The 27871-nt window shown below is 33.9% G+C and overlaps 4 protein-coding genes and 1 non-coding gene across 7 annotated transcripts; 2 read left to right on the top strand and 3 right to left on the bottom strand.

Annotated features, from left to right (window-relative positions):
* Nucleotides 1–4269: 4269 nt before the first annotated feature.
* On the bottom strand, nt 4270–10005 carry LOC107642578 (peroxisomal acyl-coenzyme A oxidase 1). The gene is made up of 14 exons (XM_016345974.3): nt 9667–10005; nt 9469–9577; nt 9327–9388; nt 8951–9160; nt 8676–8763; nt 8439–8601; nt 7615–7813; nt 7009–7206; nt 6357–6488; nt 6046–6166; nt 5789–5899; nt 5329–5398; nt 4757–4940; nt 4270–4652 (listed from the first exon to the last, which is right to left on the bottom strand). Exons 1-14 carry the CDS (start codon nt 9802–9804, stop codon nt 4443–4445), a joined length of 1995 nt encoding a protein of 664 aa, XP_016201460.1. The 5' UTR covers nt 9805–10005; the 3' UTR covers nt 4270–4442.
* A 764-nt stretch (nt 10006–10769) lies between these two features.
* Nucleotides 10770–10841, top strand: TRNAQ-UUG (transfer RNA glutamine (anticodon UUG)). The gene has a single exon. It is a non-coding gene; the product is annotated as a tRNA-Gln (tRNA).
* A 1045-nt stretch (nt 10842–11886) lies between these two features.
* LOC107642580 (transcription factor KUA1) lies at nt 11887–14649 on the bottom strand. Its single transcript, XM_016345975.2, has 3 exons — nt 13997–14649; nt 13237–13445; nt 11887–12732 (listed from the first exon to the last, which is right to left on the bottom strand). Exons 1-3 carry the CDS (start codon nt 14292–14294, stop codon nt 12241–12243), a joined length of 999 nt encoding a protein of 332 aa, XP_016201461.1. The 5' UTR covers nt 14295–14649; the 3' UTR covers nt 11887–12240.
* A 2596-nt stretch (nt 14650–17245) lies between these two features.
* On the bottom strand, nt 17246–24280 carry HOS1 (ubiquitin-protein ligase). Of its 2 annotated transcripts, none has more exons than XM_088489148.1 (10): nt 23945–24280; nt 22766–23138; nt 22493–22627; nt 22218–22393; nt 21318–21707; nt 21054–21212; nt 20103–20591; nt 19351–19488; nt 17855–18567; nt 17246–17712 (listed from the first exon to the last, which is right to left on the bottom strand). In XM_088489148.1, the coding sequence occupies exons 1-10, from the start codon at nt 24059–24061 to the stop codon at nt 17544–17546; spliced, it is 2859 nt and encodes a 952-aa protein (XP_088345274.1). In that variant the 5' UTR covers nt 24062–24280; the 3' UTR covers nt 17246–17543. The 2 variants fall into 2 exon arrangements, with proteins under 2 accessions (XP_088345274.1, XP_088345275.1); XM_088489149.1 differs by lacking the exon at nt 23945–24280 and adding an exon at nt 23727–23872.
* Nucleotides 24281–24633: 353 nt separating this feature from the next.
* Nucleotides 24634–26021, top strand: LOC107642582 (uncharacterized). 2 transcript variants are annotated; one of them, XM_016345977.3, is made up of 3 exons: nt 24634–25698; nt 25775–25846; nt 25935–26021. In XM_016345977.3, the coding sequence occupies exons 1-3, from the start codon at nt 25018–25020 to the stop codon at nt 25938–25940; spliced, it is 759 nt and encodes a 252-aa protein (XP_016201463.1). In that variant the 5' UTR covers nt 24634–25017; the 3' UTR covers nt 25941–26021. The 2 variants fall into 2 exon arrangements, with proteins under 2 accessions (XP_016201463.1, XP_020978533.1); XM_021122874.2 differs by lacking the exon at nt 25935–26021 and having other exon boundaries at nt 24793–25698; nt 25775–25879.
* The last annotated feature ends 1850 nt before the right edge of the window (nt 26022–27871 follow it).

Here is a 27871-nt window from a genome sequence, read left to right on the forward strand (position 1 = left end):
GAGTCCAATTTCTAATAATTAACAGAATTATGGTCCTAATCAATAGTCATGCTATGTTATTCCAAAGGGAAATTATAAGGTACAGATATTAATGTACAGATATTCTATTTTAATCATAAATATAAGGACACGTAATTTTTCTTTAGTGCAATGAGAAGTAGTTTGACAAAGTATTAAATGGCTCAAAGTTTTACACGAGCCAATTATCATTGCTAGCTTGTAGACTTACACATAACATAATAATCATAGTACTTAAATAACATTAAATAGTACTTGAGAGCCAACAAATCATTGCCATGCTATTTGTTATATTAAAATTTTTTGCTTTGATATAACTTAAATAATTGTTTTAAAGATTATTTTTGAGGAAAAAAAATATTTGTTTTATCTCAGGATTTAACAAAAAATTTAGTTTTTTATCTTCATAAGATAAATAAATTCAAATATTCAATTTTAATTTAAATATTTTAAATAATTTTAATTTTCTTATTTAAATATGCATAGCATATTTTTGTCATACATTTAACAAATACTAAATTTATGTCATGGTAAAAAAAATTACAAAAAAGTATGAGTTTTTATGCCAATAGTGATAATAAAAAATTAATTAAAATTATAATCTATATCTAGAGATGAAAACACAAAAATCAATGTTATAATTTTTAAGTGATATTTGAATGTATAATTTTATTTGGCACAAAATTATTAATTAAATATTTATTATGAAAATAATAATTTTTTTGAAATAATATGGCTTCATTTTGTAATGATCAATTATGTTTATATTTTTTAATAGTTGAATTGCTCCTTTAGTATTAATCAATATTAAAGGAGATAAATATTTTTTGGTTGAAACTTATAGTTAACAGTGCATTGTAAATGATATTTTTTTATAAAATAGTGTTACAAAATGTTATTTTTTCAAGTATTCTCAAACTAAATAATTATTCAAATCACTAAAAGATTTAAGAATATTAGATATTATTATTGCGTCAAGTCTTCTCAAACTAAGCTTGATCACTAAAATTGGTTTGTTTACAAAGACAGGACATAGAAATAGGGACACAGAGACATAAAATTATATTTGACAGATAAGATATGGACAGAAGTAATGTGTCTAAAGATAATGAATTAGTGTATTTTGTGTTCATCCTAACAGAAAAAACACGAAGACACTTACAATGGACACAACTTATTTTTTATTTTTTTTATTATTTTTATTAATTTTTTATAATTATATTTTTTATTATTATATTTTTTGTCTCAAAATTTTTTTAATGAAAAAAATGAGAATAAATTAAATTTTATAATTTGTTATAGTTTATCATCAAATAGAATACAACACAAAAATTTGTGTTTCTGTCATTTATGTCTTATTCTCAATATCTTGTATTATCCTATTTTTAGAAACAAATGCAGCCTAATAGACCAAGTATAAAAGTTCAATAATTTTATCTATGAACTACACATACAAAATCCAAAATTTAACTTCAAGACATTATCAAATGTAACAATTTATAAAAATTGTGTTTAGTAATCAAAAGAATTCAAAAAAAAATCATAAAAGTGTGTTGTTCAAAAAATATTCTAATTAAATATTTATCATTTTAGTTCTAATATTTTATTCTTTATTTTATAAAATCTCTTCTAATTTCATAAGAGAATTTTCTTAGTTATTTTAAAAATATTTCAATTTGTGATTCTTTTGACTAAAATAATTGACATGGTATTTTAGTGTTTTAAAACTTCAATTCAAATTTCTAATTTATAATTCAATAAAAAATCATGATATTTTTGTCTTTTTAAATTAAAATTTAATACACTGATAGTGTAAAATATTTTATATAGTCGTTCAATTACATTCTTTCTTTTTAATGACCATTCATACTATTAATATGAAACGTAGTTATTTTATTTGGCATATCATTATATAATTGGATACATGTGTAAAATTATTTTATAATGACAGTATCAAAATAAAATTATTTAAATTTATGCTAAATGACGTTTTAATCTCCTAAAACAAACTCTATCTTTATTTTAGTATTCTTAAAAGTTGAATTTTATAATTTCTAATATAATTAAATAACCTTAATTTTAAAAGGTTAATTTTAATGTTTGTAAGATTAATCTTAAAATATTATTTTAATTATTTTAGAATTAAATAAAAAGTTATTTTAATATTTTTAAAGTTAAATTTAAATTCATAATTGCTAATATAATAAATCAACCTCAGTTAATTATATAAGGATTATTTAGTATTTTTTAAATTAATGCTTAAAAGGATATCTTAGTCCTTTAAAAATAAACTAAAAGGTATTTTAGTTTTTTAAAATCAATCTTCAAAAATTGTTTTGTTCTTTTAAAAATTAATTATAAAATTATTTTAATCTTTTTAAAAATTAAAATTTAAAATTTTTATAGATATATTTTTGAAATAATGTGTTTGATGTATGTGGTATTTTCATATTGCCTGTTTCTTGTATTAATTTTTCAACTAATTTTTTTCTATTTTCATTTAAATCTTATATAAGAGAAAACAAAATTTTTACAATTTTAACTTGTATTTGCAATTAAATATATTCTAAAAAGTGAAAAAAATTAATTATTTTTAACATATTCTTTTATCTTTTTTTTTTCCTAGTTTAATAAACTTGCTTTACATTATTATTGTTTTCTGCTTCTAATCCAACTTTATATTTTTTTTCCATTTTCTTAATCAAATCTAAAATTTATACCCCGAATCCAAGGGCCACTTGCTATATGTCTATATTGGAGCCAAATCAAATAGATGCTAACTCAAAGACCTAGATGAAGAATAGCCAAGCCAGCCAAAAAACATTCAATACATATGTAATAAAATAAGATTAAAAAATAGAATATCTGTAAATGTTGATCTGTACCGTAGTGCGACCCTATTCCAAATTGTTGTTATCGAATCATTTAGTTAAACATAATAATTATATACACGCACTTAGGAAACCAAAGCAAGTGAGATACACATAAACGATAACAATTATTGGTGATTGTTCGTACTTTGTAGCATTGCTGGATTAATGGATTATATTAGATTTAAGATCCCAAGATGATGTGACAGAGAGCCACCATAACATTGTTATTTAATTATTTTTGTGGTTGCATGATTGCCTTAGATTCGTTTATTAGCTTTAATTAACTATAGTCCGTTGGACTTTGCACACGTGATTGTTTTGGAAAATCAGTCATTAAGCAACTTTCATAATCCATGCGCCTATAAGGTTGCGTTTGTTTTCGAAGACACGACATAAAAACATGAATAACAAATGATTAAAATATATTTAGAGATAGAGATATAGACATAAAATATATTGTCTTTAAGACATTATTTTATATTTTTATGTCTACTTTTTTACGAAGAACAATAATGGATACGGTATTAAAAAAAGATGGACACAGACTTTTTTATTAAAATTTTTTCTTTTTCTATTCGTAGATATTTTTTATTATTTTACTATTATCTCTTCTTATTTTTTCTAATTTTAACTTATTCTCTACATCATAGTTCTTCTTTCTCTGCGTTCTTTTTTTCAGATACTTTCTTTTTTTTTTAGAATTTTTTACTTGACTGGATAATTAATTTATTCCTTTTTATCGTTTATTCTCTTCTCTATGACATGCTTTATTAATGGAGACTTAATTCACTTTTCTACTTTATGTTACTTTATTTATTTTTAATTTTGTTACTTTAATAACATTTTTATCTTATTAGTTTATAGACCAATTCTTGTAATTTTCTGTATTCCTACATACTCTTATTTTTTATTAAATTAATTTGTACTTGATGTAAAAAATTTGGAATCACATAGTTATTTTAGTCATTTCGCATAATATTTTAGTTTTGTCCATGTCTATCCAAATATAATACAGGACATTACATTAGTGTCTTGTCCATTGTATCTAAACACAATACACAAAAAATAATTTTTAGTGTCTCTATTCTATTGTCTCTATCTTAATGTCATGTCATGTCTTGTCTCCAGCCTAAGGCCCCAAAACTCTCATATGACCTTTTGCTTTTCATGGTCATTAAATAAATTCTCCAAATTTAATTTTTCCATTGATAACATCAAATATAATTTTTTTTTAAATTCAATTATCTTGTAATTTCCTGTAGTACATGTCTTGTGTAGAGACTCCATACTTGTTAGTAAGATATTTTTTTTATTATTATCAACTTTAACCTAAGATGAAAGAATGGATTTCCAAAATTTGACAAAGAATTCATCAAGGTAGTCCATAACCAAAAGCATTCTCCTTCTAATCAACAATTATGATTGTTATGTTCCTCACACCTCTCTTTATTTATCCTTCCGTGCAAGTTTATTAATTCACTCTTTAAAACACAATTAAAGTAGATAGAATTTACTAGGTGTAAATTAACAAAACAGGTATTAATAAATCATCTAAAGCCTAGCATTACGAAGCTGTTGCTTAAGCATTGGTTGAACATACTCATGGAAGCCATCAGGAACGATTGATTCATTCAAAGGATCCTTCCATGCCTCCTCATACAACTTCGGATACACATTTCCGTCGTATCGACCAAGAACCGAACCGAGGTAGTGATCAGTGTAGTTAAATGCATCAACAAGCGCAATCGCATTAGGCCGAACCTAATCATATGCATATAATCACACTATTAGTCTTCAGTCTTCACATTAATCACATATTATTATAAAATTATGATATCAGATGTTGAAATTGTTTTTGGACAAACCTGGGAATATAAGGACCTCAATTGGTCATTGGCAAGTGATCCTTGTTTTGGAGTGATGCAGCCAGCAGAGAGAAATTCACCCAAATGCTTGTGAAGAAGAAACAGAGCATAAACCCCACAAAGAAATTGTAATTGCTGTTTCACACCCTTTCCAGGTATATCTTGTTGCAACTTCTCAAGGAATCTGAATCAAAGAGTTTGATCAAGCTTTAGACTGATTCAAGCAGATCATAGTTTCAAGTACAGAAATCTAATATCTTGAATAAACAATTAAGATATTGATTAATAATAGACTATTATGTTTTGAGTTAGGATCAAATAGCAACGTTGTTGATTTTTGAAAAAATTACACAAACAAAAAGTTATTCAACAGTGCAACATTTATTTAAATTGACACCGATGTCATTTAATGCTAACACATTATGTTTTCCAATAGAATATCATGGAACTCACTGTTTACCGAGGCAATCTAATGTAGTATATATCTAGAGATGCAATAAAGAAGTCAAACAAGTCTAACAATTAGCAGCTATTAACAATTAATTAACAGAGAAAATCTGGAAGAAGCTCACTTGGAAACAACAATTAATTGGCAATGAGCCACTGCTGCCTCAGCGAGATCAGCTGAGAGTGCTTGGAAACCTGTTGTGAAAAAAGATTATTAGCACTAATCATAATAATATTTAAGCATGTTCCGCGAGTTGCAAACTATCCCAACGAATGCCCTTAAAAGAACTTTGGTATATCCTGGGGAGTTTTTTTGGTTATTGTTTAAATGATAATATCTTGAAGTGGTAATGGCTTTGGTTAATTCTTTAGGACTTAAAATTAATTGATATATATATATATATATATATATATATATATATGTGTGTGTGTGTGTGTGTGTGGGTCCAGATTGAACTTGTTATTTATTAAATCTGTCATCTTATCGATAGTTACTTTTCTTTTCTTTTGTGAAGCTACACAAGAAATGGAAAATTTAAGCAGAGCTCCATAGTCAAGCTTAGTTGAAGAATTTGAATCATTTACCGTCTTCAGGATTGGTGAACTTGCTAAGGTTTTGAGCACAAGCAACAGACAACCAAGCAGCCCTAGCTTCAAATGCTTTCAGCACAACATTAGGCTCCAACCAATCCTCGGCTACATCGAGTAAAAGTAAGTATACATAACAAAGTTACAACAGAACAATGACAGACAAATTTTATGTTAACTGAAACCATACATGAAGGTTACATGTTTAAAGTTTACAAATGTTCAAAATTAACTATGGTGGTAGAGTTCAGTACCTCTCTGAACATCAGAACGATACTGCAACAGTTTTTCGACTTGACCCAAATAAGCTGTAGTACCAGTGGGCTTATTACCAGAGTCCAGCTGAGAAACAGTCTTCATAAGATGCCTTGCCACCTACATGAGATTTTTCTTGAAGTTATCAGTACAACCCCGAGATCAATACTGGTAAACGTCCTAAACCAGACAAGACTTAAGCCACAGTTGTCATACAGAAATATGAATCCTTTTAACATATTGTAAAAGACTTGTATATAATGCATAAGATGACAATAAAAAACATAACGAAAAAAGATATTTAACAAACCTGTAAAAGCAGCACATAATTATCTCCTTCATATGTGCATGCAGGAGCATAGACTGCAAATAACTCAGGGAGACCACTGCTATTAAGGTAACCATGGCCGCCACATAGCTTGCGACATTCTTCAATTCCATCCTGCAAATTAAGCGAACTGGCCTTCATTACCACTTAAAAAAATTCAGCATTGCAAAATGAAATGCATATATTAGGAAACAATAGAAGCATATTATCTAAACACTAACATCAGAAACATTTGCATCATTTACATGCAGAAGACACGGCAAATCAAGTCAGTTATCCAACATACAAATTATATGCCTGAAGAACTGAGATAGTAACTCTACATACAATTCATATTAATATTTTGGCATTGATGCTCAATCATATCCCTCACATAAATGCCTTCACAGTATGAACATATCTTAAACAACAAAGAAAACAGATATGGATAGAGAGGAGAAAAGGGAGGAGACCTATAAGGATAATAGATCATCATTTTAGAAATTTATCAGCAACACTTAAGGAATCTGACTAAATGACAACACAGCATATGGAGAGGGGAAAAAATAATGAAGAAACTGGATGAAACAATAACAAAATCATATTTAATAAAGTAGTAGCCAATACAAAGAGTAACCAACAAAAAATGACATACAGCAGTAGCTGAAGTAGTCAAGGATTTCAACCCTGCTGTGCATGCATGAGCTTCAGCCAGTGTTGAAAAGTCGTTGACTTGCAATCTTTGCGTCACATCAGTATAAAGCCAATTCAACCACTCCCCAACAAATCTGAATGCATAAGCAGAAGCTAGCAAAGGGAATAGCCTAGCCTGCTGTGTCTTGTAATCAATCACCTAAATGTAAAGGACAAAAAAGGAAGACAAAATTAAGCATAAAGGATCCAACTAATCAAATTCTACTTTTGATAAAACATTAGACTGAAATACACATTTCTGTATCACATAACGCATGCACAATATGAGGATGAATACTCTCTAGATTCCCATCAAATTACATAGAACAGATATGTCAGTAATAAACAAGACTAGCTGAAAGGGAGAAACTACATTAGTCAAAAGCAACTTAACATTGAAGTAAATTAACTTATATAGTTTGTATAATTTAATTTGGATAGTCTCCATTTCCGCCTTGCATAATTTATATATGAAAAAGTATATTAATAAATATTTCATTAGCATTCCTTAAAAAGGAATTTGCCAACAAGCAAAAGCCATGCTTCAATGGAGTGTTTTAAATCTTACCTGTGTTTCAATACCTCCATTCTGTGACCCAAATTGTCTTCGTACTGCACTATATCTTGTAGCAATGCAAACTGCTCGTGACAAAGCAATGGATGCATCAGTTACAATAGTTTTCCTCACATAGACCATGGTACCATAAACTAATTGTCTTGGAACACTTGAGTGCACAAATTTTCCTTCTCTTGTAACCTGTGAAAACCTGAGATTGAAAAGAAAAAGTTAGGAGTCATCACATGAATTTATTGACAGAAACTGCAAGGCAACACTACCATTTAAAACAATTGAGAAAAGTCAGGTATTTTCTATCCCCAATGATCTCAACAAGGAATCATATTTTCAACTTTAAAACAGGATAAAGACAACCCTTTTTACTGTTTCTATTTTATGTTTCTCAAATGTTATTCTTATCTAGTAGCCATTTTAAATAATAATCTTGAAGGGAAAATGTTGATATAACATTGCCCATGAATTGATTGTTGAGGTATTTAATCTGGACCAGTTTCCTTCTCACTGGAACTAAAAGCTCTTTTTAAATCTGCTTCCTGGTTAGAGAAATGAAAGGGGCTAAAAGATGCTTTATATTCAAAGACAAAATATAAGTTCTTATATCGTTCAGTGAACACAATAGCCAAAAGTTTTTCCTAGGTTGATGTTACTGTTGTCCAAGTTACATTGAGTTCCCATCTTGTGGTTTGAACCAACTTCAATGAGCTTCCTTCGGGGGTTTAAAGTTCTATTAGTTTCATGCTACAGATCATTCATGTGCTATTAGTATAGTACATCACAGTTTGTAGCTTTGTACACCATGGATAAAATAAAAGTACCTCATTAACATTTGGTTCCTTGGAATTCGCACATTGTCAAATCTAAGAACCCCATTATCCATGCTGTTATAAGCTCCACTTCCAAATTTCATTCCAATATCACCAACAGTTATACCTGGAAGGGGTGAATGGTCATCCAAGCTCCGCAGCTGGACAATGAAACCTTCAAATTGAACAGAGTTAATTAATTGATGTTCGAATCACTGGAATTCTAGATGATTAAACAATCGAAATTACCATGCACTCCGTGCTCTTTTCCATTAGTTATCAGACGGGCATAAACAACAGCATGTGTGGATATTTTACCCAATCCACCAGGCCACCACTGTTTAAATCAGCATCAATGAAGTGATAATCATATCCAAATGCCTTTAACAAAAAGCACATACAATATGCATTGGAAAAAAGCTAAAAAACATTTTTTTCCTCATTGTATTTGTTGATGTAACATTGTAAGATTCTATAATTTGAATCACTAAAGACTCTCACAAGTAATGATTCATATAACTTACTTTGCTGGAAGTTAATGTGGGGCTATGAATAACAAATTCGTCGGTTTTGGGATCAAAAGTTGCAGTTGTCTCAAGCCCTTGAACATTGGATCCATGACCAAGTTCTGTTTGTGCATAGCAACCAATTATTTGCATCTTATAAGCCAAAGGCAACCATTTCTGCTGCTGCTCATCAGTGCCTGATCCTTTGATAGCAGGCACAAACATTCCCTGCAAAAAGAATTTCAATAACAAAACTTTAGTAGAAGCACAATATGCTTTGATCTTACAACACACACTGTATTCCTTTGAAATCCATAACTTCAGAACTGCACACTAGTACTACTCATGAGTAAATTTTCTAACAATGCAAGCACAAGAAGAAACTGAAGTATACCCAATGAAGATCCGTAAAGGCAGGTTGGTCCACAAAGAACCTCAGCTTATAAGCTTCCTCCTCTGGAGAAATACAAATTTTAATTCTTTTAGCAAATATAAGAAACCGAGAATGCAGAACAGAGCAATAACAGAGGTCTCACCAGTAAGACGAAGGTCGTTAATTCTTTTCCAAGCATGAGCTGCTTTCCTCAAAGTGTTCTTAAACAACTCCTTTCTACCAAGCATGGTTCTATCATCCTTTCTAAACACCTACAAATCACAATCAGAACCATCATCATTCAGTAAACTCCAACAATTTCTAACAAAAATTGAAGACATAGATAGGGTGAAATAATTACAGGATCGCTGGCAACGAGGCGAGAAATCCGGTCAGATAGGTCAAACGCGTGGCGGGAACCCGCCCAAACGATCTTCATCTGTTCGACATCGAAGTCTGCTTTGTTTCTCTCGTCAGCCAAGTGGTCAACGCCTTCCATTTTCTCACACCTGATCCCTTTGGTTTCAACTCTGAACTTTCAAGTATGAAGAAGGTGTTTTTCCAAACGTTGTTGATTAATGACTGTTTTTCCAAAGCTACAATGGTGAGGACCGGCCTCTATAGTGGATATCCTCTTTCTCTTATGCCACCATTATTCTATTCTTTAGTGCCATTTTTTGAATGTGAATAATACTAGTCTACTTTAGTCAATTAATTCCCACGTTTTATTAATGTTTGCCATTACTTTTCTGTCAACTATGAAGAATGTTCACTTGATTCGATCCCACCGTCCTAATAGTACCAAAAAATTGGTTTTTAAATATATTAAATTTATAAAAAGAAGTTTAAATAACAAAAAATGTTATGAACTTATCAGAATTTATTATTTTTTATTATTATTTAGTTATTAACTTAATTTTTTAGTCTAATTTTTTTAGTCTAATAATTTAAAAATATATTTTATCTTATATTTTTAAATATTGATAAATGATAACTAAGTGATGGTTTAAAATAATAAATTTTGAGATCTTCTAGCATTTCTCTTAAATAATTACCAAGCCATACATACGCTTTTAACTTTTTAAGAAATCTATAACAAATTATAAATCTATTTAAACCAAAAATCTAATACCAAGTTAGGTATCATTGTTAGCTTTTTGCCTTTTTGTATAAACTATTCAAGTTTGAAAGCAGCAACCCTTCAAGTGAGCATTAGTAACAGTTCATCCATCAAGTTCTGGACTTTGATATCATCCTTCAATTCTAGAGCTGTGGTCATAGTTGTTCAGTTAGCTTTTAGCCGATAATGCTCATATAATTTTGTCTGTATAGTTTGATTTGTTTAGCGTATAAAGTATATTGAAGTCACCCATCATTCCATATGCATGCTTAGCTCTCGCCGTCCACATTTTATAACAAATATATATTTGTGATTATTAGATGCTGTCAGATAAATACTTCTATGGTTCTATGGTGTAGTGGTTAGCACTCTGGACTTTGAATCCAGCGACCTGGGTTCGACTCCCGGTAGGACCTAGTTTTTTCATTATTTTGTCCCCAAATAAAAAAACTTCACTTCAAGAGGCCGGGTCTTAAACTCTTAATATACTCTCTATTATTTGTTGGCTATGCCTAAAACTATTTGTCTGACCTATTAAAAAGATTAAAAATTAATATTTATTTTTAAAATATAAAAATAAATAATTATTAAATACTTAAAATTTATTATCAAAAAATAAGTTTAGCAAAAATTATACACCAAATTGTAGACAATATAGAATTCATCTTATTTGTTTTTACTTGGCCTATGCATATAACATTTTTTCCTTTTTTCTGGTATCCTAAGACCTAACTAAAAGTATCATGCATGTAGAGACACGTGTTTAAAAACCATGCACGGCCGTGAATTCCCAGAGTTTAGTTTAGCAATGCAAACTCTTTATCTCACACGTATATAGGTCCATCATCAATAAAATGAACATCACCCATACTATCTAGAATAATTATCAGATAGCAGAGATAATAAACATCTCATATCATAAAATCACTCATTCTTGACCTTTCAGAATTAGAGTTCTGATACTATATCATGAAACCACTCATCCAAAAACTCAACCCAACATTAAAAGGTAACACTAATGATTATATCTTTAATACTAAATAAACTTCCGTTGTACACATTGTACAAAATTTTTATTAACTCCCTATATTTTCTGATACGGTATATTCCATTCTATACCGGCAAGATAATGAAAACTAAGAGACTACATTTGTCCCCTAACAATATTAGATTACACTCCCACTTGGTGACGGAACAGAGTTACAGTCAACCAAACATTACACCCTTGAATCCTAGGTAATGGTACATCTGTAGCTCTTCTTTGTCTTTCATAAAATACTTCATTCTCTTAATGTAATGAATAAGCATCGATTTATCCATTGAATTAATTGGTCCATATTTGTTCAAAGTGCAGTGCCTAATTATTGCCTAATTATTGCTTAATTATTCATACTCATGCAGTTGATTTTCTTTTTCGTCCCACTCAACTCAGGTAGAAGATAAACGAAGTGAGGCAAAGCATGGAAAACTTGCTACCTAGCAGTTACTTGTTTGCTAAATAAAAGGGGAAGCACAACCTAATAGATTGTTATTCTGCACAATCAACTTTACAATACATGAAATGACCCTGGTAAATGAAATGACTGAACAAACAAACAAAGTCTAGACCCAAGTAATAATTCCTAAATGCTACTGCTGCTGCCTACCAACATTGAAACAAACTAAATTAACCACTGTAAATAGGGCAAAAGAAAAAGGTAGAAAAATTATTAAGGATATTCCCACAAGATATGTGATGACCACATGGCCAGATTTATGATCCCTACATTCATAGATATGGCTACAGGACACACCCCTACTTGCCAGAAGGGGCCCTTATAATGCGTGGATTGCGCTGCCGTTCATGTTCGAACTATCGCACGCTGGAGTTGCATGAAAAGCTGATTGTCTAGAAGGTCCTTCGAGGAGTTTTAGGGACAGGGAGGATGGGGCAGAGTCCCCAATGGAGTCTCCTAAACTCAGTTTTGACATGCCAACCAGTTCATCAACATTAATTGGGCTTTTAGAATGCACTGCAGTTGGCTTCAACACTTCGTGAGCTTCCTTCTTCTTAGTAGGCTGTGGATCATATCCTGACCAACCGGGAATAGGTAATTGGAAGACAGGAGGATAAAAGGTAGGATACAGCACTGGGAATGGTGATTGCGGGTTATCTGACTTCAACAAGGCCAATTCCCTGTCATTTGAGTTAGCAGAATCCATGGATTCACACTCTTCATCGAGGGCTGGAGGCACAGGAGGCAAGGGGTTATTGCCTTCTGTTTCGGCCTGTAGCTGATCTTGCGGCACCATTGGTGTGTCGGCGGACTGCAAAATCACAATTCAACATTAAGAATCTAGAAATAAATGAGAAGGTTCCAAGCACATCGGATGAGGGAAGAAGATACATTTTTCAAATAGTAGACATCATTAAAAAGCATAAAACAAGAAAATGTCATGTTTGTCTCCTAACTTCACTAGGACCAATACTGCAAAAATAAGATCACAATTTAAAGTGATTTGGCTAAAATCCCATGATGCCAAACATGCTGCAGAAGAAGAAAATTAGAAAATGGATGTACTTTTAGATTTTTTTTTACCAAAATTAATTGACCATCAATGTATTGTGTGTACAATATTGAAGATTTTCACAACATGAAGCTAGAACAGGTCACACAATATCTTATAAGGAAGCAAAATCAAATAATCCTAACCACGGGCTTCAAACAGCATAAAACATTATGTGCCGTCACTCGTCAGTTCCAGCGAATGCATCTAGATGCAAAAGAAAAACAAATTTGATGCATGAAATTTGCAAGTTAGGGTACTAACTTCATCTGCGACAATATCAAATAGACTGGAACGTCTTTTGCGCCTAGACACATTGCTTTGCCTGATGAAATATTTTTGAGCATGACTGGCCACTTGAGTAGGTGTCCTTGATGTGACATAATTTCGTGCAATTCCACGCCAATCACCTTTTCCAAGCTTCTGTAATCCAAGTAAAAACATTCTGTGTTCCTCCTCAGTCCACGGGACACCTGCACATCAATGAAATGATTTTCCATACTTAGTAGATATTCCTCAAGTCATCATTTAAGGTTCTCCCAGCAAAGAACAGGATTAAAAAATCTTCCATATAGTCAATTATCAAATCATCAAATCAAAGAGTTAAAGAATGATCAAGTGCATGCTTAAGTTACCAGCAAGTCAACCAGAATAATATGTTTTCTACTATGTAAAAACCTAAGCATACTCCACAAACTCCTTAGTCCTAAGTTATTTATTTATACACTAATGATGATTGGAAGTTGGAAACTTGATCACACGACATCATTCAGATAGAAACTATTCAGCCAAGCCAAGCATCAAGCACAAAGCATTCAAATAAATTCACTCATGAAGTCATAAAGCTAGCTGCTTTAACTCGTTTTCCACACAACGAAACAAGCCAATACTAAAAAACAGACTACTGGGAAACAAAGATCACATAATTATAAAAATAATAACACTCGAGCAAAACAGAAATTTAAAAGAATTTAGCAAATTTAAAAATGAAAACATTTTTTTTTATTAGGTCGAAGAATCGAACCCCTTTTTCGTTCACGTGACGTAGAAGATGACCCAGGAACAAAGTCTTCGGAGGCATAACCCTCGGCGGCGGCGTGATCGGGGGTGTCACCACCGCCGGGAGAACCCGGATTGTTGGATGCATGGTGGTGGGACCCGGAACTAGAACCCGACGCAGCATAGTGGGTGAGATTTCCCATGCTAGCGCTCTTTCGGATCGACCCGTCCGTCAATCGGACCCCGAAGAGCTTAACCCCTCTGTTGGGGCACGTCCTCGAATTGTGGCCGTTGTTGCTGCAATGCGAGCACCGTCGCGTCATGCTTCCTTCCAACGCCGCAAAACGGATCCGACACGGTGGCGGTAAGCGGTGGATTCTGAAATCGGGTCAATTGGGATCCGAATGAGTTCACCCGATTCAAGAACGGGTTTTTGTTTTTTCTCCCTCTGCTTGCGCTGATGGGAGTGAAAGAGGAGGCGCAAAACTGAACTTTAGCGTATTTATCTTTGTCTCTCAGATAAAAAAGGGAAATGATACTGTGCTTCGTGCAAGTTTTCATTGCCATGGTCCTTTCAACTTTTGAACGCTTATCACGATGACTTATCAGATCTGAATCAGATCATCCTGGTTGACTTATCATTTTTTCAATTTATTGTTTTTTCACATTTTTCAACACGACAAAAATGCTGAAAGCGTGACGCTTTTTATCCCACTTCTCTCGCTTCTAGTTATATGTTTATTTTTAGGAATAGTATAAGTAGATAATAAAAATACTAAACAATATGAATAATGGATATATTAGATATTTATTTTATTAGATGTGCATGATTATTTTAATATTAAGATTTAGGTGAATAATTTGAATGTGCAATGTGTTTTGATTTGATTGGTGATTATTTATATTGTTCAAAAAATAAATATATTAAATTAACATTAGATATACGTTAAGGATAAATACTGTTTTAGTCCTAACGTTGAGAGTCGGAATCGAAACCGTCCCTGATATAATTTTTGACTTAAAATCGTTCTTAACGTTGAGGGTCAGAATCGAAACCGTTGCTGATGTAATTTCTGACCCTCAACGTTAGGGACCAAAACAATATTTATTCCTATACGCTTATGTCCTAAATATATTCCTATAAATAGAATGAAATAGATTTGATTTATATTATTTATGTATAAATTAAATTTGTTTAATTTAATTTACTATAGGTATCTTTTATAAGTAACAATAATTTGATTTATTATTTGTATAAATGTTAATAATTAATTATTTATTTTTTATTAATTTTAAATATAAATCTTAATAAAAAATATTTTTATTTAGATTTAAATAAAATATTAAAAAATTAAAATAAATAAAAATAAAAATTCAAATTTTGTGTTTTAATTTAAATTTTGGAAAATTTACGTTTTTACAAACATAGATTTAAAATGGAATAAAAAAAAATCTAAAAATTTATTAAAAATCATATTTTAATTGTTTAGCATACAAAGAATCATTACTAAAGTTTTTTATGTTAAAAAAATTATTATAAAATATATAAACTCAAACATTTATGTTAATAATATGTATATAGTAAATCGAATACATATAAATTACATAAATCAAGTCAATTTGATTTGATTTATACATAAGTGTTCAGAACATAATGTGTAACTAGTTCTGATTTAAGACATTTGTAAAATTTTAAACTCAATTTATTTTATCAATGTAAATTATCCTTTTCGATATGTATGTATATGGTTTCCGTACATTATCACCATTTTCTTTTTGTTAGAAAGTTATCCATTTATAGATAAATCATGATGATATTCTTCTCATAATTATCCGTGGGACAATTTGAGAACATTTTCTTGGTGGATGTCCACACCACTTACCTTCGATGTTGGGAGAAAGGAGTGGATAGGTTGTTTCTTCTTCACTTCTTTGAATATTTATTCAAGGGAATGAGTCAATGAGTGAGTTAAAAGTTATTTATGTCCATAAAATTCAATTAAAACCTCTCTTGTTAGAGATAATTTGAGTGGAAAAGCAAAGGGAACGCGTTTTCATTGAACTAAGTTGAATTGAGCCAATGACTTCTAGGTCAACCAAAATAAGATTAAATTTTAGGTGATTACTGATTTCTAATAGTAATGCGAATATTTAAAAGTTGACAAGTTATCTTCAAAAGAGAACTTTACCACTTCCTGATTATAATCTCTTCTTAGGGGGGCTTCTATAAAACCTTTAGCTAATAAAACCATGCAGTCCACAAGAAAAACTAAACTAAAATCAAATTTCCACCAATGACAAGACCAACGATTTAGCAGGGCTCGACAAAAGAAAATACTATTAGAAGAAGAGATAAAAATACACCTAAAAGTTTATATGCTGGACACGATTACACTTCAATCATTTAATAAGTCATGCGTGTACACTATTTATACACTCTAGCGGACACATTTACCCTTCCGGTCATCGGTGTGTGGCGTTATTAAATGATTGAAGTGTAATTATATTCGGCATGTGAACTTTTAGGTGTATTTTTGTTCCTTCTTCCTTAAAAAAATAAACACGAAAAATATTGTGTCCGTCGGAATGTATAAATGATGTGCACGCGTGACTCATTAAATGATTAAAGTGTAAACGTGTCCAGCATGTGAACTTTCGGGAGTGGATCCTCTCCAATGAAAAAAAAAACTGGATGGTGTCCGGTGTTTAATTTTAATCTCACCCTTCATTGCTCTCTCTCTTCTTTATTTTTGGTCCTACTTATAGAATTAAAGGTGAGAAATCACACTTTATTCTCTAAGTGTTAAAAAAATTGAAAAAAATCCATTTCCATAAACTTTCAAGTATATTTTTGTCCCTTCTTCCTATAAATAGTTAACTAATATCCCATTAGTAGTTGACTAATATAGTGGAATCGTCCGCGTGGGATGCTTCCAAGAAACACTACTAGGAATATTCTGGCATATAAAAGCAACTGAAATCTTTTCGTACAAAAGAGGATAATGGTAATTTATAGCTGTATCCACCTTTTATCCCATTCCAAAGGCTCATCTTTTTTATCACTACATCAATCATTCTCACTTCGTCTTCATTCCCACATCGTCTACTAAGAAAAAGGTTTCCACTGTTGATCCCTTTCTTAGAGGAAATATCACGCATAACATGACAATATAAAAGCATCTACATCCAATCTTAGAAGGCGATTACAGTATCTTCGCGTACATAATACAATATCTTCGGACGAGACTCTCTCAGCCACCACGACGGCCTTGAATTTGCTTAAAACATGATATGATTTTTTTTATGAATCATTCTTCGAAGTTCCAACCATGAAATATATAATTCGGATAAAGGCTGAACGGAAAAGGAAAAGGCCAACACAATGTACTTTTTAAGACTAACATTTCCTTCATCGAAATATTAGCTGCACAACTAAGACCAGCGTAAATGTCCAAGTAAAAACTCCTTTAAGATACAAATCTGAACTGAAAATAACTCTCTTTCGCTGGTCTTTCCCTGTTTCTATCCAGAAAAAAAATACAAGAAACCCCTTTTTTCTCAGAAATGTAGTCTCATCTCTTGGTAAACCTGCTTCGCCTATTTGTTCTAGTTGGAGTTGCATGGTAAACTATATCCATAGCTCTTTCCAGACCCTGCTCCTCTTCATCGCTGGTTTCGTCAGATCTCCACCTAGGTCCACCATTGATATTTTCTCTGGCATCTAATCTCGTCTCCATATGGCTGTAGAAATGTTCAGAAAGAAGGATTCAGCGCAAAGTGTAGATTGCAGAAGGGCATGTAAATGTGGAAATTGTAAGAAATAAGCCGTATCAATAAACAAACTGGCAGGGAGCAAAAGAAGAAACAGGTAACATGATCTCACCTCCAAGAAACGTCCATTGGATCATTAGCAGACGCTGCATTCCAACTTCTATCACCTTTATGTGATTGGACACTCTTACTAGATATATTAGGAAAGTTATCGGCAAATTCTTTGGAATGGCTGCGCATGGATCCAATAACGGGGCTGGCTGAAGCCTTCAAGGAGTACATAGGACTGGCTTTTTTGGTATGGCTAAAAAGCGCACTCCGTTCATCTGGTGACATTTTGTCCCGCATATTTTCTTGGGAATTGTTTGGTGATGTTTTGTTAGCACCCTTCAGAGCTGAATCATTCATGAAACGGATCCCATGATTCTTTGGAGTTAGAGTGTGATCGTACCTAAGGATTTTGCCACTTTTACCTTGATTATTTGAAAACCTCATATTACTAGTGATTAATCCTTCATGACGATCTGATGGGGTGCCAAAATTACCAAATTCGGGCCCAATAGTAGGAAAAGGCATGCCTAATTTGGTTGAAGTTCCTAAAGTCGATGAACTCAATAAACCAAATGTATGATCTCCATGCAGCATGTCGGAAGAATCTGTGGATGAGGGAATCAATAGACTCGTTGACCGGGATTCCCGAGTCCGAGGAACATCAATCTTAGCAGGAATTGTAACTTCTTCATGAGAAGTAATACCACCTTCAGTCAAGTTTCCACTTCTCACTTGTTGCTGCTCAACTTCTGGAAGCAACTCCAAGCACCTATTCTGTCTCATTCAAAGAAATGAATATTTACTGAACTCATGCTAATAATATGCTCAATACAGTAGAGTTTATAAAGTTTAAAACATCAACATGACAGTTTGCCACATCATGCATATCAGATATCACACAATTAATTTCTGAGGCATCTAAGCATGTTGGCATTAATAATAATAATAATAATAATATAAATATTATTATTATTATTATAATCGTGTTTCTATTAAAATTGAAAACGCCCTATAAGATCTGGGAGTTCCCATTTTGGTTCCCATACCATGTGGTAAATGGCTTTGATCTGTTAGAATGGGTAGCTCGCCTGCAGGTCCTAGTTGGGGAAAAACTCTGGTTACAAGTTCAGGTTTTCCAAGGGAGATAGAGATAGTACCAACAACTGTTAATTTATGTAGGTATTTTGTTGTTGTTGGGGGGGGGGGGGGGGGGGGGGGGGGATTTATTGAAAAAACAAAATGAAAATAGAAATGTTTTCTTAAACCAAACAGGCCATTAAATTCCTTTTCATGCATCTTCCAAAAAATTTCGGAAAATTAAATTAAGGGAAAAAATACCACTTAGTTGTCCTGTTTATCACCGAAGACACTTCATAATAGAATACCCTCCCCCCCCCCCCCCCCCCCCCAAAACACCCAAAAAAACGCACTAGAATGTGAGTGCAAGTAATATAGTGGCTGCTAGCCATAAATAATGAATGATAGTATTCCAAGGATAAAAATATAAATTCATGAAAAAAGAATATATATATATATATATATATATATGACACTTACAATCAATTTGGTCCTCCAGCGACTAACTGTTTCTAATCTTGGTAGAAATTCTTCTTGGATAGAACCTTTTGAAATGGCATCTTGCTCAAGCTTTTCAAGTTGAATATGAACTTGGTATGCTTCAGAGTATCTGTAACGCTGAACAGAGAGAAGTTTATAAGCTACAATTTCGTTATTATTTTACTCAAGCAAATTATCATCATAATTCAGAAAGGAGCTAATACAGTCTTGTCCACCCGAAACACAAAAAAAAAGGGGACAAAACCCACACCCACACACAGACACAGAGAGTAAAAGAAAACACAAGTTTAAGATACACAAAGTTCACTTCTATGCAATTGTAACCCAATTGAAAGCAAAGTATAAATAAGCATACACCATAACAGAGATTAAACTCACATATTATAAACTATTTATTAGGCTATTGAAGCCAGATATCACTTTCTATGCAAGAAAGATGTAAAACTCAGGTGTTATCATTCATATTCACTACGTTTTGCTATGCTAAAAATACAGATGAGATGGCCAAAAATACATGATTATGTATCAAGAAAATTTCACAAAGGATCCATTCAACAAGGGAATTGCATGCAAATTGGGAAGCAAAAAGTGGTTACTGTTCCTAACTAGTAAATATGTAAGAATAAGTAATCAGGAACTATATCATACACTTGAATAGGGTGAGATTGTTGGGAATGTAAAGTGAATAAGAGTTTCCAAACTACCACTGAGAATAACACAACAAGAAGTACCTGCATATAAAAAACAACAAGAAGACTTCCAGTAGTCCTCAGGGGTTCTTCAGTAGCACAATCCAAAAGACTCTTGTGTATATATTTCTCTTCTTCAGAATTCCATGGTAATTCTATCATTCGATCCACTAAGTTCCTCCTAATACAGAGGCAACAAATCTCGGTTACCAAGACCTCCACCCAATTACTAAATTGCCCTTTTGGTACATCAGCAGTCTCCAAAGGTGCTCCTTTATTGAAACTCTTTTCTTTCACTCTTGTGCAGAGAATCCTCTGATGAATAAATGCTTCAGTCAGAAGTCCACACTCGATCCTTACCCGCACTGCAGTGACAGCATCTCTAAGTGAAATATTACGAGGCCCACCATCATGACCAGCCCACCTTAAAACCATCAGGGCTGTATCAGGGCTATTCCTTTCTAACAGTACTTCAGCAATTTTAGGATGTGATGCTGCGCCAGAAATTTCAGGAAGAAGGCGACAAGCTTCCTAACAGAATAACAAAATATATTAATCTCAAAAGAAAAACAACAGATCAACCTTAACAGCAAATATTACAAAATGTAACATGGTCATTGCATAAGGACTACAAGACCCACAGCTCCTCATTCTTCTTTTCGGAAGGAGGGATTCTTAGTACACTTATGGCTTAACAAACAGCTGTATATTTACTTTGATAAATACTAGACCAAGACCCTCTAATTAAATGGGGAAAAAATAGCATATATAATATCTCTGACTCAAATCCCAATTACTCTTACCACTTTCATTTTATGCCCATAAATTGCCTAGCATTGTCTCCTCATACTAATATGATGCTTATCAATAGTCAGCAGCTAAAGGAAATTAGTGAACCAAACTTGATACAAATAGAATCAGCATTTATTTTTTTTCAAACTGGTTAAAATAAGCATTGAGACTCACTGAACACAAATATTATGTTATAGTCACCTGTAAAGCCTCCTCAGTATCATCATCCAGGAGATAAAAAGTAAAAGACTCAAGTAATGAATGCCTGCTAATATTAAATGTCACTGCAAAGTCCTCTATTAACTCCCTCCATTCTTCATCAGGAATTGTCCAGTGACGATCATACAAATAATACAGAAACTGTAGAAGTTAAGGAAAGGCATACGTATTGCTATAAATTACAACTACTACCACCAAAAAATCCAACATCCCACACCCACTATAAAGGAAAGGGTAGAAGGATACGATTGCTTGTTTGGCAAGCACAACATCAGAACTTCCACGTAAAAAGAGTAAGTCAGCAGCAGCATGAAGATTTTTGAATGGATAGCAACCCAACAGCCGATCAGTATCAGACTGGAAAACCAATGCTCCATCCTTCTGCAAGGATGCAACATCACCTCCCTGTATTAAGCCCTCCTCCAAATCAAGATTATTCAATGCATCTTCAATAAATAGAGATCCAACATGTCCTGTTGACTCCACAGGTTGACTTATTGCATCAGGCCAAGCACGTCTAATTGCTTCTGATTTCCGTTTGCGGACATCTGAAGCCCATGATGAACTATTGGTAAAACGAGATCTCACATTCTCCAAGAAAAAATGTCTTGTACACCAGACAATAATCTCCAGATGCTGGGTTGGACAATTGAAAGAACAAATCAGTGGCCAGTATTAAGATTGCAAAATGAGCTCCCGGACTTTATTCTTAAGGTTCCATATTTACAGGCAGAGAGGGTGAAGAGAGAGGAAGCTCAATAAGCTTGGCAAACAATATTAATGAAAGACCCAAGTATAAATGACCAAATGTCAGTCCCTTCTATAGAAGGCCCTCCTCATACACAAACACGGAAAACCAAGTGTGAATTTCTGCAGCCAAGGTTCACTGTAGTAAACCACATTTTGCAGATTGCAATATGAATCCCATCCAACATGAAATACGCAACATTACTATAACAAAATCGTAAAGACAATGGCTAAAAGTAACAGAAAAAGAAGATAATATCTGCATATATATAATGAAGATTCTCAGCTGATCAGCATGAGCCAAGCAAGCAACAAGCGAAAAACTAAAATATCAACAAAAAAAATGTAAAAACAGTAATACAATCACTCAATCAAAAACAAAATCTTGCAAGATTAAACCTGCTTTGTCTTTAACACGCTCTCTTGTAGATGATGCAAATCATGAAGTTGTGCTGAAAGAGTACCCTTAAAAGATGACTCCAAAATGTCTAGCACATTTGATATGCCTTTCAAGTGTAATGAAAATCTCAGAAGTGAATTCAATTTCTCTTTCATTTGAAAAACATCAAGATTATCTAAAACACATTGTTAGGGAGCACAAAACCTCGGAAGCATAAAATATACTCGCTATAACTAGCTTTAGATACCAACAGTTAAAAAAGGTTTGAGGATACAAATTCCCTGTAGTTCAGCTATGATATTTGTGAATGTCCTCTTGCACCAATCCTTCACTACCACTTCATCCAACAAAAATGCTATAACTGGATCACTGGAACCGGCAGTTTCATCCATACATACATCTGTGATGTCTGAAATTTTGGTTCAAGAAAATGCAAAGTAGATAAAGAGAAGGGGGCTTGTCAAAACAACAGAGAAAACACGAGAATAATAGAGAGGGGGGGGGGGTATGGGGAGGGGGTGATAAATGACAATGTATAAAAGGATACAGTGGCAAATTAAAGAAACCAAGTTATTCTCAAGTGCAACGTCAAACAAAGAATAAAGACGCTGTTTCTCCCCATCTTCTATTTCTTGAAATCTCTCATCACACCTTTTGGAAATAAGGCCAGCTTCTATGCACTCGTAATAAAGTCGGAGACGCAGTCTATCACCACCCTTTGGAATTGGGATTCTGCATATTGGGCAGATATCACACCGCTGACTACATTCTTCACATAAAGAGGCATGCCCACATGAATTCAACAAGTGAAGGACATAACGACCACAGCTTCTCAAGTCTCTAGTTGCTCGGCAGTGCTCAACTTTGGCTTCTTTCCACAACTCAATTAGATCAAGAGATGCCAAGCGTTCCAACGTAGCCTGAAAATAAATTTTCCCATCTCGTGTACTGTAATTATTTGACAAATATGAAATGAAACCTCTATTCTGCTCAATAACATGAAAAGTGGAACTAACGATTTTAAAGTTCTACATAAAATATAGTTTCCTTCTGCATCTAAACAGGTATGACTCATTTCCAATGCCACGTGCTCACAACAAATAATTCAGACATGCTAGGAACCAAGAAGTAAGAACTTCATAAGATTACAAGTAAGCCTAATGAAGGACAGGACAGGTCTCAATTGTTTAGTAGATTAGGCTCACTATGCAAGAATCACCAACAGTCATCTAAATTACTACAGTGGTCTCAGTTTGTAGTATAGAGCTGGAAACTACAAACTGGGCCGTGCAAGTCGGGTTGAGCAGAAAATATAATAGAATTCAAGGGATAAATTTGTGCTATGGACTTATAGATCACTAGATGTGCCAATATAAATCAATTTGAAACTACTAGAACCACCCTTAATAGAAGTGAACGACATTTTCAATGCATCTCATAGCATTGCAGCATTGCAACCAAAACAAAAAATAAATAACAGAACACTTGAACATTAAAACCACCCTTACATGAAGAACTAAACGATGGCTCATGCTCACAATTTGAAAGCGAGTCCAATTTGAAAGCTCAGCTCACAGATTGAAGTAAACCCAACGCAACATGATGCAAAAAATATTCCAATAGGGCAAATGAGGGGGGAACATACGGAAACAAACAGTGCCTTAGTGATTGGCAGCTAGGGTTTTACGAAGCAGCTCAAAAGAGCAACTAGTACAAGGGTGAGTACCTGAACAAATGGACTACTGTAGTTCGGTTGCAGCTTTCGGGACGAAGATCTTGCGGTGGCGGTGGCGCCGCCGGAGCTGGACGGAGTGGTGGCTGGTCCGTTGAGCCTCCTATCCATTTTCGCAAAGATAGTTGCGACGCTGAGCTGGAATAGGTAAACGGTGCCGTATTACAGTTCAGTGAAGGTCCCCTTTACATACTCCCAACTCACAAACCGCTGTGCTTCTCGGAGAGGGAAACTCTCACGGATTGGAATTGGAGGGTTTTTGAAACAAAACATACTTTTCTTTTCTTTTTTCTTGAACAATTTTTTTCTTTTTTTTTCCCTGATTCTCCCTTTTGGGTTGGGTTGGGCCGGGTTCCTATTTTGTTACACATGGGGCGAACAGGGTTGAAGCCCAATTTGAAATCTTCATGGTTCGCTCCTAAGTAAATCGCACCACATTACCGCATTGGCATTGGCAGCGCTGACAGCAAGTCAATATTTCTCGTTAGAACTTAGAAGGCGTACGTGTAGCTGGGAGATGGTTTGAAAAGTTTTGTTAGCCTAGTAATGTATGGACTAAAAAGATTGAAGTTTAATATATAACCAAGGAAAAATACCAATGAGCTTCACAATTTTATTTTATAGGCGATGAAAAAATGAAACCTTTTCCGTTTTATGTTTGATTGAAATGGATGCAATAGCAGTGATGGTTATTGGCATTGGTGATGCGTAACCATCAAATGCTCCCCGAAGCAAGACAGCAGCACATTCCGAAAATAAAGTTGAGGACCGAAACGACAATAAGAGTAAAAGGAAGGGGCGAAATATAAAAAAGAAAAAAAGAAAAGAAGGTCGCAAAATTTGTAGCGTAGAAGGAAGTGTTGTAAGCAGGTTGAGCAGCTGGTTTTTGCATTGCCATATTTACAGCCCCCTTCACCTTTCTTCTGCAGAATCTATCACACATTCTTCGCTCCCCCTCTCTAGGGTTTCACCTTCTTGCCTTTCTCTTTCTCTCTCTCTCTCTTCTTCTTCTTTTCGGTTTTGTTTGGCTTCGAACGGAAGGTTAGCAAAGGCCTAAGGTTCCCCGAATGGCGACGGCACCGGTGAAGTCTCAACCTCTTCACAACTTCTCCCTACCTTTCTTGAAATGGGCCTCCAAAAGCCACACCAAGCCTAACCACCGCCACCGCTCTCCCCTCTCCCGCGACTCCTCCTCCTCCCAGCTTCCTCCCCCCGCCGATCACGATTCCGAACCCGAAACCCGCAGGCTCGGATCCAGAACCGTCAGATACCGATTTGGATTCTCCTCCTCCCATATCGCAGAAAAATCTCACACTGAACAACAACAACAACAACAGCAGCAGCGGCAACAAACTTCCGACCGAGCAGGCAACAATGTAACCGACGATGATGACGGCGGCGGCGGAAAGAGGAAGCGTGAGGACGGCGAAGAAGAAGCCAAAGGCGAAGGTGAGGAGTTAAAGGTTGAAAAGCCTTGGAAGTTGAGGCCCAGGAAATCAGCGTTCCCAAGGGGTTCTGGGAATGGGGAAGCGGGTGCGGCGGTTACCGGTGGGCCGTCATCGGAGCCGAAGTCGGTGCGGCTGAGGGAGATGGCGGATATGCAGTGTCAAGGTGACAGGAAAGAGAAGAGGAAGTTATGGATTGCCCTTTCGAAAGAAGAAATCGAAGAGGACATATTCGCCATCACTGGGTCGAGGCCCGCCAGAAGGCCCGAGAAAAGGCCCAAGCATGTTCAGAAACAACTGGATGTACTGTGTATTTCTCCTCTTGTTGTTTCTATTTTCACCTTGATCATCATCTGAGTTTCTTGTGTTGAATTTTCAGTGTGTTTTCCCTGGCTTGTGGTTAGTAGGGGCAACGGCAGAAGCTTACAGAGTTGCTGATGCTCCAGCCAAGGTTTTCTTTCTTCTTTTTTGTTTTTATGATTGATTTATGCTACATGACTCTTGATTGTTTATTCTTTGGATATGGTGATTTCTTGCAGCGTTAGATGAGCATGGTACCAATTGAGGTGGATTTTGTAAAGAGTTGTTGCACAAGAATGAATATTTACTTAGAGTTAGTCTCGTAACCTCATAGTCCTTCTCTGTAGGTAAACAGATATATATAGTAGTATTAGTACAATATATGTACATATGATTAACTAAATGGATTTCAATGATATATCAGTTGCAGAGAGAGCTCTTATGTTTTGACTGCATTTGATAATCATATTGCATGTATTGTGAGTTTTAATGACTGAGTTGAATCCATGATGAATGCCAACAGTAAACCCTCGTGGTCTTTGAAAATAGCTGACTGCATCTCGTTCTTTTTTGTCATCATCTCACACCAAAGGATAATGCATATAAGGACTTTTCACTTATGCACACATTTGTACATCTCTTTGCAAGGTACATTAATGGCACCATGATTTTGGATGAATCATTTGTGTATCGTATTTATTCAAATTGCTTTCAGGGAATGGCGTTAGGTAGTACTTGATAAAATGAACCATACAATATCTACTCTCTAGTCTCTAGTCTCTAGTCTCTAGTATCTAGCAGCTATCTCTTCCTTCTTTTTCTTGCCGGGTGAATGGCGTTTGTCATCTTCCTCTTCTACTACTTTTCTGTAGCCATGAAAATACGTCACCTTATGGTAAGCATATTATTCTATCGTCGTTGTGTAATTGTGTTTGGCTTACATAATGTTGACCCCCCAAGATTTATAGGTGTTTCTCCCTGGAATGGAATCGCTGTTTATCTGAAATTAATGTTAATTCTCGTTTAACAGAATTTGAGAAACCTTTTTGGGTTACATTTTTGGTCTGATATGATGGTCCAATACTTGTAATACAGCGCAGCACCAACAGATTCATCAGAGCACCTTGCCGGCTTTGCTAGCATCCGCTACCGCTTGTATTTATCCCCATTTCGCAAAGCTACAAATTACAATTTACAAAGGGATCAAAGTCAATTGGTCAAACACGGTTTTTTTTAAGTCAAACAACCAATAACACAGGTTTTCACTCTCTAATAACAAGTTTTTTTGTTAATTAAAAAGTAATTCAAATATACAATACATAATCTAAAAGAATTTAATACTTTTATACGGAGAAATATTAGGAAGCTATTAGAATTTATTTTTTTGTCATTACTAAGTTATTAATTTAATTTTTTAATTTAATTTTTTTAATTTAGTAATTTAATAATATATTTTATTTCGTACTTTTAAATATTAATAGCTAAATGATAATTAAAAACAACAAATTTAGTTGACCTCTAGTATTCCACTTTTATACGCGTCAAGAGTGTTTGGTCATTAGTATATGAAGATTGTTATTGATTTTCTTTTCCCAAAAATAAGCCCACTAGTGAATCAACATTACATAGGCGCTAATCTTTTCCAAATTACTGTTTTATTCTTATGTTTGTAATCTTCCTTCTCACTTCATTATTCTTTCTCCTAAGTCCTAACACTATTTATAATACCACCACAATTTTATCTCTTACGGTCAGCGTCTCAGCGAGTGACTAGCAACGATCGACCTCAATTCTTAAATCATAAATTCTAAATATTTTCAAAGATGAGGCTAAAAAAATAATTTCAACAATAAAAAAATTTACTAATATTAGCTAATATCAAAGTTGATTCTTTATACATTTTCTTCCACAAATTATGATATCGGTTCACAACTCATTTTTTATAGCACAAATAATGAAAGAAATAAGTAAAAGAAGAAAAGTGCATAACGCGAATGTATATCGCACCTATGTTCACACAAGTGATAGCTTAGTGCCTTAATTAAATTAGGGTTGAGCCAATTTGGCTTAGAATTGACTACATATGACTTGTACATATACAACTTAATATGCATAGACACTGACACGGGACACGACACGACACGAGACACGCCGACACGCGAATTTTAAAATCTTA

This window comes from Arachis ipaensis, chromosome B5 (assembly GCF_059453495.1).
Source record: "Arachis ipaensis isolate K30076 ecotype BB chromosome B5, ASM5945349v1, whole genome shotgun sequence".
NCBI classification, from domain to species: domain Eukaryota; kingdom Viridiplantae; phylum Streptophyta; class Magnoliopsida; order Fabales; family Fabaceae; genus Arachis; species Arachis ipaensis.